At 40.4% G+C, this 12,293-nt stretch overlaps 1 protein-coding gene across 5 annotated transcripts in view; it reads right to left on the bottom strand.

Annotated features, from left to right (window-relative positions):
• Nucleotides 1-9,113: 9,113 nt before the first annotated feature.
• Nucleotides 9,114-12,293, bottom strand: part of LOC308077636 (SWI/SNF-related matrix-associated actin-dependent regulator of chromatin subfamily D member 3) — a 61,462-nt gene continuing 58,282 nt past the window's right edge. For all 5 annotated transcript variants that reach the window (XM_080418446.1, XM_080418448.1, XM_080418447.1 and 2 more), the window contains 4 exons: nt 11,821-11,956; nt 10,320-10,442; nt 9,466-9,567; nt 9,114-9,174 (listed from right to left, as the gene is read on the bottom strand). In XM_080418446.1, the coding sequence (XP_080274572.1) occupies nt 9,121-9,174; nt 9,466-9,567; nt 10,320-10,442; nt 11,821-11,956 (415 nt within the window). In that variant the 3' untranslated portion in view covers nt 9,114-9,120. The remainder of the gene's footprint in view (nt 9,175-9,465; nt 9,568-10,319; nt 10,443-11,820; nt 11,957-12,293) is intronic.

Consider the following 12,293-nt stretch of genomic DNA (forward strand, 5'->3'; position numbering starts at 1 on the left):
TACAAATGGAACCAAGTGGACCCGTAAGGGTCCATTTGGTTCCATTTGTACACTCTCAGAGTTACAGACCTTTTTAAGGGTCCATTTGGAACCCCCCCAAGTAACCCAGAGGGTCCCTGTACCTCACTTTAAGAACCAGTGAGGTATACATAGGAATACATAGTCACTGATAAAGGGAAACCGTTAAGGAATCGGACCGTTAATAAGAGGGAATCGTTAAGGAACCGGAATCGTTAAAAATCCTAAAGGATCCCCAACCCTAGTGTCCACCTGGGGACCAACACGGTGCCTTGTGACTCATGTCGGTGCATGAACCACAGCTACACTGCCTTCGAGCTGAGAATTAATTAGGCAGGGTAATGAGTCAATGACTGGATAAATCATACTTATGGACCTACAGAGTGCTGCCATGTACAGATACAGGATTGTTTCCGCGGGTTACTGCTGCTTCCAAGCAACTCTTTGACTCTATGAACCTTTGACCGTAGACGGTCGACACTCCTCTGTGTATAGTTGACTATATATATGGAGTCATGTTACAACTTCTTCCTGCCATATTCTCACATAAATCGACACCATGGGTGTAACACTCCCAATTAAACCTCCTGAGAGGTCCTGTCTTGAAGTTATGAATGAACAAAGACCTTCATTGTGAATCAGCTAATATTTTGTTTCACAGAGAGAGAGAGAGAGAGAGAGAGAGAGAGAGAGAGAACTTGAGCCATAAAGTCTTCCTTGGAAGATTTTGAATACTGGGATCAAAAAAAAAGCCATTGACTGTATTTTGTTTATGCTTTGTTTGTTTTTCATGGTATTAAAGAGTTGCTACTCTACTCGGATCAGTGTCCCCCCCCATTCATGTTGTACAGGGTGGGCAGAAGAAGAGCTGTTGTGATCTGAATGCCATGAGACAAAGCTCTCCCCATAAATATAGTTGCTGTCGGGCAGAAACCTCTTATGTCCATATTTTTACTTTTGGTGTTTTTTTCCCGTAAATGAATAATCTACTTGATCATACTACAGCGTCACACTAAAGCATCCAAAATAACAGATCTGCAAGCTCGAAATGCGGCGTGAAACGAGCTTGGTGATCCGCTTTTTTTTTTGTTCCTATTTTTGAATTTGAATCCTGGAAAGTAACAGTTTCCAAGAGGTTTCCACCCGACAGAGACGATATAAAATAAAAGTTATATACACCAAACTGAACAGAGACCCAAATAGGTGAAGATTGGTGTGGTCAACAATGTTGTGCCTGATCATATTCAGAGTGGCACATCCTGTGTTCTTCCCCAGCTTTACCTAATAGAGCTTCTGCTGTGATGCCCCGAGGTAATGTACAGTTTGTTCTGGAGCAGGCTGGCCTGTCTCGCCCCGTCTCCTCACATTAAGTCAGTTTGTTCTCCACCCCTGCCCGGGCCTCCCTGGGATTTAGGCTAGATTCTGTATACACACACATGTGCCTTTAGGGAGGGGGGGGGGGGGGCGGGGGGTGTGGAGCTGAACCCACAGGGAGGGTCCTATGCACCTGGCCAAGGTCCAAGAAAGGGTGGGTGGTTATAACCTTCACAGCAGGATGGTTGAGGCAGCCTCAATGAGCCACTTCACAACCTTCCCACCCCCACCACTCCCCCACTCCCAAGGCAAGCGACTGACTGAGAAGGATTTCACTGAAGGCCGACATACTACCCCCCCCCACAACCCCCACTCCAACTGCAGCTGAAGAGAGTGAAGTGAAAGAGTTTTTTTCCCCCCTGAGGTAAGGTCAAATGAAGCTAGCCATTGCAGCACTGATGTTATTCTCTGGATCAAGGGTTCCCAAACTTTTCAGGCTGCCAACCCCCCCCTTACTTGAACTGGGGATCCCCCACCCTGACAAGCGCTTAGAATTGTAGGAGTTGAGGCATTACATTTAGTTTGACTCGGTTCCACAGATTAATATTGTGAAAATAGCAGATCTAAAGGCTTGTACATCGGCTGTTTTCAAAATGTTTACCTCTTTCTTTTATTATTTGACAATTTGGCCAATGTTTGACCAGTTTTTATAGTATCGTTTGTTGATTTTGATGCAGTAATGGTCTTTTTTCAATTCATTTCGTTTTTAATTTTCTTTGTATTGGGTGTTAAAAGTCCTTAAATTATCATTTTACTGAGGACCCCCCTCCCCCCCGGGGGTCCCGACCCACAGGTTGAGAACCACTGCTCTAGAAAGACCTCCACCTGTTTTCCTAAGCATTGAATTCACAAACATAAAAATTCCTGACTTCTTCCACCTCTTTTGGAACATGTTAGTCATGCTGGAAATGTAACCCAGACAGACAGAAAGCTCAGCTCTCTGTTTTAACAATGTGATCTCCTCAGCTTTGAGGTATGTAGCAGCTAACACGATCCTCTGACTAGACCTGTTCTACTGCAGATCATATGACACCAAACAAATTAGGCCTATTTATTATTATATCGCTGTTGTCGGGCAGTTCAACCTCTTATCTCCATATTCTAACTTTTTTGTGTTTCTTCGTAAATGAACGCCTTACTTGATCGTACTACAGAGTCACACGAAGCAGCAAAAGTAGCAGATCCGCTAGCTTGAGCTTGTAGATCTGCTACTTTTGCCGTTTTTGAATTTGAATCCTGAAAAGTAACAGTTTTGGACATATGAGGTTTCCACCCGACAGAGACGATATAAAGTTATTGCTACATCATGTAAGTGAATGTTCAAACATTAAAAAAAATGTAACTGCAGCGCTAGAATACTAAAATTGTTTTTACGTGAAAACTTGGCCTGTGGGAATGCATCATAAAGTGCTGCAAATCAAGTGCAGGCAGTGGAGGAAAAAGTACTCTTTTTTTTTTTTTACTTACTGTAAGTAAAAGTATCACTAATACCATCATTTAGAAATACTCTGTTACAAGTAAAAGTACGGTATTCAAAATGTTGGCATCAAAAAGTACTGATGCCAAAAGTCAGAATGTCCTATTTCACTTTTTCTTTTAAATGCATGAAAATCCTTTGCTTGTAGATCTGATATTTTCAAATAGTCAAAGTATATAGGGCTGAAGTGGTATGTTTTGTAATAATAACCAAAATCTGCAAAGTAACTAGTAACTAAAGTTTGCAAATAATTGCAGTGGCAATATTTGCCTCCGAGATGTAGTGCGTGGAGTAGAATTCAAAGTATTGAAAATCGTTCAGTAAAGTAAAAATACCTCGGTAACTAAGTACAGTACTTGAGTACATGCACTTAGTTACTTTCCAACACTGAGTGCAGGTAAGACTTCTCAGGCAGGCTCAGGCAGGCATTGCTACAAGCCAACATTTCCATTTGTTCTACATAACACATCCAAAATGGTTTAAAAGAGTAAAATAATCTGTAATGATGACACATATCTGTCTTTATTGCTTCAGCTCATGTTCTTTACACGAGCAGAAGAGAATTCCCACAGTTCTGTACCTGGCAGGCAGACATCTGTGATGCAGTTTACCTGTCATCACTGACTGTCAATGAAATTACCTTCCTTCTCTTGAGCAACGACTTTATCATTGTGTAACTTGAACAATTTGCAGCTGGATCACCATTTTCATTTGGATACCAAATCGTACAGTATGTGTCCATGTGCATGCAGACGGGAGACGTTTGATTGTGTTTAATGCAATTTAACGTTCAATAATTCTAGCGCAGGAGTGTCTAGCGCAGTGCTTCTCAAACATTTTCATGTCAAGGGCCTCAGAATTAGCATTTGGCCACGGACCCCCATCTGAAAATATGTTATACCAGGGACTCCAGAAGATTTGTGTTAAAAAAAAAAGAACTAAATTATTCAAAAGAAAATCAAACATTTTCAAGACTTTTCAAAAATATATGCAGAAGCTCCTTGTATATCTGCATCCATTTCTTTCTATTACCGTAGCCATGATTTTTTTCGATTCATAGGATTGTACCAGCTCTGATTTGCGAGAACACTTCTATACTTTGAAGCAAATTCAATAGAATAACAAAAGACAACGGAGATATCATGGCATTTACAAACTTTGGCAAGCGCTTCTTTATTTACATCCAGGCTGTCTCATAATGTCACAGCTGCAGTTTCATCAATAATTTTTTCCCTTTTTTATTTTGCAGAATGTAATCACCCGACACATTTTGCTCTTTCGATATAATGCATACAGTATATCTTCTTGAAGGTGATCATCCACTGACAATAGTGTAAACAGAGGTTAAAGAGCGGTGCCGGGTGCCCACTCTTTGGAAACATGCAAGGGAGTTGGACAAACATCTCAACAGTATGCCAGGGCTTTTTAAAACAATGAGACAATGTCAATTTTCAGAGAACACCAACATAGTAGTCCATTACATTTGTCAGATATTACAATTTCTCCATTAAGCCAAACTTATACTTTGTCGCAAGGATGGTGTTTCTCGTCAAAAAATAGCAGATTTTCAAGAAGCCTGTAAACTGCTTTTCAGTGAGTGACCCATCATCATGTGAGGAAGTACAAATTAGACCTTTCTGTTCCCATAGTATCTGAAAGTGTTGGTCACAAATGAGTCGCAGATTCTAGATTGCGCCACAAGAGAGCGCTAGTGTGCCAGTGATGCTATATAATAATAGGACAACAGTGGATGTGAATGAATACCCTGGCCTTACAAAAGTCACCCTGGGTTCAGGTACATAGGCTGGCCTGAGGTACTACGAATGACTGAAGCTACTCCTTGCCCTTCTAAGTGAATGAAGCTAACATAAGTTAGAATCCTGTCTAAGTCAATGGTTCTCAACCTTTTCAGGCCGTGACCCCCCCAAAATAATCATATTTGAACTGGGGACCCCCCACCCTGACAATCCCTTGGAATTGTAGGTGTTGAGGCATTCAATTTAGTTTGACTCGGTTCCACAGATAAATATTGTGAAAATAGCCGATCTACAAGCTCACGAGGCTTTGTGAGCTTGTAGATCGGCTATTTTCACAACATTTGCCTCTTTCTTACATAATTTGACAATTTGGCCAATGTTTGACCAGTTTTTTATATTATGAAACACAGTTTGTTGATTACTTTTGATGCAGTATTTAGGTCTTTTTTTTAAATTTTATTTCTTTCTTTTTTAGGTAAATAAAAAAGATCTGAAAAGTCCTTAAAGGGATACTTCACTTTCACATAAAATAAACATTTAAAAAATATATTAAAAAAAAATGAAAGAAGTTATGGCAAAATAAAGGCCCCCTCACACATTAGTAGGACACTCTAATGCGTGAGGGGGCCGTGATTTTTCCATTTATTTTTAATATATTTTTTAAATGTTTATTTTATGTGAAAGTGAAGTATCCCTTTAAATTGTCACTTCACTGTTATCTGGGGACCCCCCAAAAAAATCTTGTGGGGACCCCCCTGGGGATCCCGGGCCCACAGGTTGAGAACCACTGTTCTAAGTGAACGAAGCTAACATAAGTTAGAATCCTGTCTAAGCAACGCACACAAAAAAAGAAACCACACAGCTTTTTGAAAAATCACACATAACAAGTTAGTTTGCTGGTAGGGCATATTGTTTTTGGCAAAAAGATCCCGAAGGCATTTCAACAACGCCATGGAAAAAAAGTGTGGCAAGTCCTGTGCTTGACTGTCACGTTGACTTCTATGCCAGCTTTACATATATTTATATATACACACGTACGAACCGCTTCAAATGCTTTTAACTCATGTCTATGGAGCATGCATAGGTCATCGTTTAATGATCCAATCACTTTTTGTTAATGCTGAGTTAGGTGATCTCATCCATGACAAATAGTCTCGACAGAGAACTATAATAGCACAGTGCAAAGGACCCTAAAAGGTTTCAGCAACAAACAAACAAAAAATTGGCTGCTGAATAACTTTCATCTGACATTACAACGTGTACATACAAGTTGAGTGTCGTTAAAAAAAAAACAAGAAGAAAAGACTCCCAGTAGATTCGGAGTCAGGGAGGTTGTTTCCCCTCTCTCTCTCTCTCTCTCTCTGGGTTACAGCATTAAGCATTCATTCTAATCCCCATGGTGGTGGTAGTCGAATGAGATGGACCTAAAATAAACCAACCCCCCCAAACCCAAGAGTACATTAACAGAGGAACATTAACATTCCACTCCTACAGATTTAAAACTTAGTGAGTTCCCATACTGCACCATGTAGTCCACAGCTCCACCCCCCCCCCCCCGTCTCCCCCCCCCGCAAAAAGAAAACAGTCATATGCTATACAGTTGGCCCTCTTAAGGGAAAAAGACATATTTACATTCACATCTCAGTTAAAAATTCGTAATATTTTCCCTTCAGCTTCTACGCTATAGTCACGTGACTGACAGACTGTACAGTCGTGACAAAACTGGCAGCTTTTTTTTTTGTCCAGACTCGGGGTTAAATAATCGACGTAACTAATTTGTAACATTGGTTTGAGCTTTGCTTACTTCCCAGGAAGACCAGTCAATTATACGTCCTTTCTATGATAGAACATTTACACAACCTGTAGGCCTAGCTGTCACAATTACCGGTATTACTTAATCGTCTAATCGCAATTATTTGAGATAATCGCCTTTTTTTTGCATAATCGTCATAATGATTTCCATGTAAAAAAAAGATTTTCCATTATTTTCAAAAATAGTGGCAATAGCAGATCTACAAGCTCAAAACGTAGATCATATATTTCCTCTATTAATTAGTTTTTTGTTTTTTTTAAGTATAAAGTAATTAAATATGTATGGTATTTAAATTGCAACGATACAACTTTTGTTTACGAAGCCTTAAAGCCAAACAGAAATGTATTATCTTTCTCCCATAATAATGAAATATTAACAATTTAATTTTGTATCTGTCATTGAACATTGGAATATTATTCCAATGTTCAATGACAGATACAAAATTTAATTGTTAATCGCAATTATTTCAGTGACAATTAATCGTCAAGTAAAATGTCATAATCAGATAGCCCTAACAAACTGTGTGGTCCTGTTGCAATAAAACCGCACAAATCCTCAAATCATGCCAAAGAAATGCTAAGGATTAGGCCACAACCTCTATTTGAACCCAGGTATGGTTTTCCCCCATTGTCTTTTCTCAATGATCGTAATTCATAACACTCTGTTGTTAAGCTTTGGTGACACTTTCAATACATTAAACTGACACAAATACGACATCAGGAACAACAGGCATAGCTGGTAACTTCAAAAAGAAAGATCAGTCTTTCAATGTCTCATCAGGGTATTATATCGTTGCTGTCGGGCAGAAACCTCTTATCTCCATTATTCTAACTTTTTGTGTTTTTGTTGTAAATTAACGGCCTACTTGATCATACTACAGCGTCGCACAAAGGCATCAAAAGTAGCAGATCCACAAGCCCGAACTTGTCGATCTGCTACTTTTGATGCTTTCGAATTTGAATCCTGAAAAGTAACAGTTTTGGACATATGAGGTTTCCAACCGACGGAGGCGATATAGGCATAGTTTAACTGGCACACGTTTCGTGTGGTTCAAGGCCTTTCACTGAATACTGTACGACGAAGAGCCAAATAATAATCCTCTCCATTAAAAACACTGTTCTTGGTATAGCAGAGTGTTTTGTAACTCTTCTAACACTACCGACTTCACTGTCTTAACAATAACAGATGCTACAGTAGTTACGGTAATACTGCAGTTGAGTTTTACATTGAGTCATGCCCTTAACGGCTGTTTCAAGAATTACTGTAAAAGGAAAATGAATAGGCTATGTCAAGTAGCTAATAATAATAAGACTGAAACAAATAACACACATTAGCTGCTCTTCCATGAACATTTCAAGTCAACTGAAATGAACAAACGTCCACAATGGGTTTTTACAGATAACGTGACCCCCAAAACCCATTACTTCATATTATATTCTTCATTCTGCTGGTGTAACACATTTTAACACTAGTAACACCCCCAGACAAGCACACGTGAACACACACACTGGCACAAAAAAATCACTCTCCCCAACTGAACACCCCTCCCACCCCGTGTGAACCGAGACACTTGGAATTTGGAAAAATACCAAAATGAACACTTTTGAGCATCACCCAAAAAAAAAAAATGCGAGGGACTGTGGGACTGTCAACACATTAATTACACGGTGTAAAATGGCCGTTGTGTCACTAGTAGCCAACTCAGTCTCTATGCGTATATTTAACATAGAAAAGATCCATTTATTTGGAAAACGAGTTTGTTTGACAGTGAGGCAGATGATGATGACCAGGGGTCCTCCTATTCACCTGTTTCCTAGGCTGTGTGTTTTCCACTTCCTGTCGATTTGATCCAATGAAATCCAATGAAACTGGTCAGATGACCAATGATATCCAATGAAATCGACAGGAAGTGGAAAACACACAGCCTAGGAAACAGGTGAATAGGCAGTGGTTCTCAACCTTTTTAAGCTGCGACCCCCCAAAATAATCATATTTGAACCTGGGACCTCCCCCCCACCCTGACAAGCACATGGAATTGTAGGAGTTGAGGCATTACATTTTGTTTGACTCAGTTCCATAGATAAATATTGTGGAAAATAGCAGATCTACAAGCTCACACCGCCTCGCAATGCGAGGCGTTGTGAGCTTGTAGATCTGCTATTTTCACAATTGTTGCCTCTTTCTTATATTATTTGACAATTTGGCCAAAGTTTCACCAATAGTTTGCTGATTACTTTTGATGCAGTAATGCCCTTTTTTCTTTTCTTTCCTTCTTTTTTCTTAGGTATTAAAAAAGGTCTTAAAAGTCCTTAAAATTGTCACTTCACTGTCATCTGGGGACCCCCCAAAAATAATGTAGGGGACCCCTCTGGGGGTTCCGACCCACCGGTTGAGAACCACTGCTCCTAGGGATGAAGAACGGTGTGTGTGAGGCGTGCCTACGGAGATCAGTCCGCCATGCTGCTAAAATACGTGCGTTTTTTTGGGGGGGATGACGACGTCCTCACAGTCCCACAAATAAAGAAAACACACACACACACACACACACATGTGCAGTGGATGCATGTGCATTGAGATTGACCTATCACGCATATAGATACAGACGTACATACATACATTCGTACACATACTAACACAGCTCTCCCAGACCAGTTACAGGGTGGGGGGGTGGGGGTGTGTGCTTAGGTGTTTCTGACAGCTAAGGCCTGCTCAAGCTCCTGTCTCCTCTGCTGGATCTGTGGGCACAAGTGGGAAAGATTTATGACAACATTAGGTTTGCACATGTAAAGGTCAAAGAATCTCCACACACTCATATAGAGAGACCGTATACACAGGTGTAGTCAATTATCCAATTATTACTCCACTACAATTATTTGAACATTTTAGTTACTATAGTTACTTTGTAGATTTTGATTATTAGTACAAAACATACATTAACTACTTCTACAGAAAGGAAGAATACAGATACATAGTAACAACATGTGAGGAGAAATACAGGACTACATGAGGTTGAGTGTTTTCCTCACCTTGACGTAGAAATAGCGACTGACGGCCTCCTGGGACCAGGGCTCATGGTAGAACTCTGCCCTCCTCTCCTCCTCAGGGTTACCCACCACGTCCGTCATCAGCTACAGCCCCAAGACAGAAGAACGCCGTTAGAAATAGTGCAGGGGGGGTCATCCCGGTGAACAATGTGAAATGGACATACAGGAAGAGCATCTTTCACACAAGTTCACAACTTTTGTCTTGGAAATTTGCAATAAGAAGTTGCTTTCACAGGACTGCATGCTTACAGTGTTAATTTTGACGACTAAAACTATGACGAAAAATGTAAGTCGACTACTTTTTTCAGCGACAAAAACAAAACAATAACTAAGCTACGATGACTAGAAACTATGACTAAATATATTGACAATTTTACCAACAAATAAAATCTAGACTAAGATTTTAGGGAGGACTGCGTACAAGAGATCCAGTAGAACTAAGACAAGTCATTTTATGCTTGGCACACCGAAAATAGCCGATCTACCCCATCTGTTTGCGACGCGTTGTGCTTGTAGATCGGCTATTTTCGGCACAGAGCCAAGAGTAAACCAGGCATTACAACGCCAAGGCCTGCCAGCATACATTTTTGTTGACTAAATCAACTGTACATTTTGTTGACTCAAATCTTATGATAGTTAGTCGACTAAAACTAGACTAAAAGTAAAACATTTCAGATGACCATAAATGTGAATATAACTAAATGGAGTGTTATTTAAAAGACTATGACTAAAACTAAATCATAATGTGCTGTCAAAATCAACGCTGGCTTACAGCAGACAAAATCACACGTGACATGAGAACTGAACGTATTAGCACACATCTTTGTGGTTCTAACCTTCAGGTCTCTGCTCTGGGATTTGAGCCAGTCCTGGATGTAGCCCTTGGGATCCCTGGAGAAACTGAGCATGAAGTCCCTCTGGATCTTAAGCTGGTTGATGGACTCGATGGTCTCATGGATCTGAAAGTAGAACCACCGGGTCGTATGAACGATGGAACGATATGCAAGGGGCCATTTAACCCATTAAATCTGGGAACACATGTGTCATTTTAAAGTTTTAGCTATAACCATTACTTTACACTTTGGCTATTCAAAAATAGCAGATATACAAGCTCATAGCCCGGCACCAAGAGCTGCGCTATGAGCTTGTATTTGAAAAATCGTGAAAATGTGCAAATCTTTGAATATATGTTTTTTAAGCGAACATTTGTAATTAAAATCTTTGCTTCTGGGGGTCCCTGGAACTAAATATTTTGAGATGGGGGTCTGCTGCGGCCAAATACATAACTTTTGGGGGTCCTTGACATGAAAGAGTTTGAGCACCACTGATATAGCAACATACGTTTTTCGGAAACCTGTTAGGAATTAGAAGACATTTGTAGATGTGTTCCCGGATTGAATGGGTTAGATGCTGTTTAGTGAGACCCCCCCCCCCGGGGTCTCACTTAACATGGACCATGGAAGTATTGGAACAATCATCACCAGAGACTGACTCTCCTCGCTACTCCTAACCCGCCTGTGAGCACTCATCCTGGGCATAGAACTACAAAACCACCACGTGTGGCCCTTAACTAATGATACATTAACTTTGGTTAAGTCATAGTGACTTCATCATGAATGGTGAATTCATGTATGGGTTAAAGCAGCACTATGTAACCTTTCTCTCCTACCCCGGATTTGAACACGGTTTCCTGCGCAAGTGCTGATTTTTTTTTTTTTTACCATTGAGCTAATAGAGCCTGCCTGCTTGCTCAGGGGATACATAGAATCACAATAAAATGCGTGTCAGATCCTGTGTCTAGGTGAGACAACGTTTACACAATCTAAATGTCTCAATAGAAGAGCAGGGAGACAAAATACAACCACCCCAATTGTATAAGTCATATTGTATTAACATACTCTACCATACAGATTGGACAAGATTACAGTGTATTCATTAAACAAAAAGTTACATAGTGCCGCTTTAATCATTAATTAAGCATTAATTATGTGTATGAATTTTCTCCCCATAGTAAAGGCGGTTACACACCGGCGAATATGCGAATATACGCAAAATTCGGACTCGTTCCGAATAATTAAAAGACGCTTTTTCGCTCCATGTAAGCTTGCATTGAAGGTTTAAAAAATATATATATTATTCGCATGAAAAATCGCCCCGGTGTGTAAGGACCTTTAGTCGTGACTAATTGGCCTCTCCCACAGTGTCCCCAATTAACACCTGGGTTGTATTCGTTATTGTATTGCATTGTATTCGTTATTACAGTACGGAATAAACCCCCTGTGATCGTTCAATGCAGAGGTTCCACACCACATTGTCGGCGAATCTGCGATCTGTCACCTTGTTGTCCAGTGTGGCGATCTCCTGCTGGTTGGCGGTGGAGAGGAGGAAGCTGCTCATCTGCCCCTTCAGGGGGTCTTCCACCTCCACGTCGATGTCATAGCAGGCCGTCTTCTTCTGGTCTAAGGGGTCCACGCTGTGGCAGGAAGCAGGAACCAGAGGGTTTTTATTTTAGTGTTATACAGAGGAACCAGGAGTTCTTTTGAGGGACTTTAGTTTCTTGCTTACGGGCACTTTTGTCAAGATATCTGATGACTGTGAGAACATTTAATGTGTACTCATTGCAACAAGTGCAGTATTACATGTATTGTCTATAGTGTACCTTGTATATTGCATAATATACAGTGGGCCCTATTTTCGCCGGTGCCTTACTTCAAATAGTTCAACTAGCCGATCTACATCGACACGTTGTGATCTTGTAGATTGGCTATTTGAACTATTTGAAAATGTTTTTAAAAATAGTAAAAAATGCC

Source organism: Gymnoscopelus braueri (assembly GCF_963280865.1).
Source record: "Gymnoscopelus braueri genome assembly, chromosome: 21".
Classification (NCBI taxonomy): domain Eukaryota; kingdom Metazoa; phylum Chordata; class Actinopteri; order Myctophiformes; family Myctophidae; genus Gymnoscopelus; species Gymnoscopelus braueri.